The 1,149-nt window shown below is 55.4% G+C and overlaps 1 protein-coding gene across 1 annotated transcript in view; it reads left to right on the plus strand.

The window, feature by feature from the left end:
- Nucleotides 1-251: 251 nt before the first annotated feature.
- Nucleotides 252-1,149, plus strand: part of LOC147619179 (chlorophyll a-b binding protein CP24 10A, chloroplastic-like) — a 1,143-nt gene continuing 245 nt past the window's right edge. Inside the window, exons 1-2 of the mRNA XM_086772802.1 lie at nucleotides 252-546; nucleotides 640-1,149. The exon at nucleotides 640-1,149 is cut by the window's right edge and continues 245 nt beyond it. Coding sequence (XP_086628928.1) covers nucleotides 302-546; nucleotides 640-1,149 — 755 coding nt within the window. The 5' untranslated portion in view covers nucleotides 252-301. The remainder of the gene's footprint in view (nucleotides 547-639) is intronic.

Consider the following 1,149-nt stretch of genomic DNA (forward strand, 5'->3'; position numbering starts at 1 on the left):
TAATAATTAATGCAAAAAAAAAACAACGTTTTGGTGGTAGGACCATTCACGAAACAAGAGTGGGTGGCCTCTTATCGTTCTGGGGTGAGAGGAGGATGTGCCACGTGGGCTGGTGTAGACTCACGCCATCCATTCATAGCCAATGAGAGTGCCGGAATTGTGGGGTGGTAAAGCACTAGTTTAAATGTAGTGAGGCGTCTCGGTGAGGTCCGTCGGGTTGAATCAGCTCACAGCATCTCCAGAGTTGTCTCAGACAGAGGCTGCGATACGAGCACGAAGGGTACGCCTTGCCATCGCAGCAATGGCAGCAGCTGTAGCTAGCTCGTCCCTTTCTTCACTCCATACTGCTACCCTCTGCCCTCCTCCGTCGTCTACTGCGTTGAAATCTTGCCCTTCACTCTCCTTTGCGCCCTCCAATGGCTCCCGCCTGGTGTGTATGGCCACCAAGAAGGTCTCGGCGAAGAAGCCATCTTCGGGGAAGAAGTCTTGGCTACCCGGAGTCAGGGGAGGCGGCAATCTCGTGGATCCCGAGTGGCTGGACGGATCGTAAGAAAAGCATGGTTTCTGCTCACTGTTTTCATCCTTACTGCTGTTGTATGTATATTGTCTGACTATTCGTAGTCTTTTATGATTTCGTAGGTTGCCTGGGGACTATGGCTTCGATCCCCTTGGGCTTGGGAAGGACCCAGCGGCGCTCAAGTGGTACAGAGAGGCCGAGATCATTCATGGGAGGTGGGCGATGACTGCGGTGGTGGGGATCTTTGTCGGGCAAGCGTGGAGTGGTGTGCCATGGTTCGAAGCAGGAGCAGCGCCCGGAGCTGTTGCGCCTTTCTCATTCGGAACCCTGTTGGGTACCCAGCTGCTGCTGATGGGGTGGGTGGAGAGCAAGCGATGGGTGGATTTCTTTGATCCGGGCACCCAGGCCGTGGACTGGGCGACGCCCTGGTCACGCACTGCTGAGAATTTCGGTAACTCCACTGGCCTCCAAGGCTACCCCGGTGGCAAGTTCTTCGACCCCCTCGGCTTGGCTGGAGAGGTGAAGAATGGCAAGTATATCCCTGACTACTCCAAGCTCGAAAGACTGCAGACGGCGGAGATCAAGCACGCTCGCCTCGCCATGGTCGCCATGCTCATCTTCTACTTCGAGGC

The sequence above is a fragment of the Cibotium barometz genome, chromosome 33, assembly GCF_041138505.1.
Source record: "Cibotium barometz isolate CiBa-2024 chromosome 33, ASM4113850v1, whole genome shotgun sequence".
NCBI lineage: Eukaryota > Viridiplantae > Streptophyta > Polypodiopsida > Cyatheales > Cibotiaceae > Cibotium > Cibotium barometz.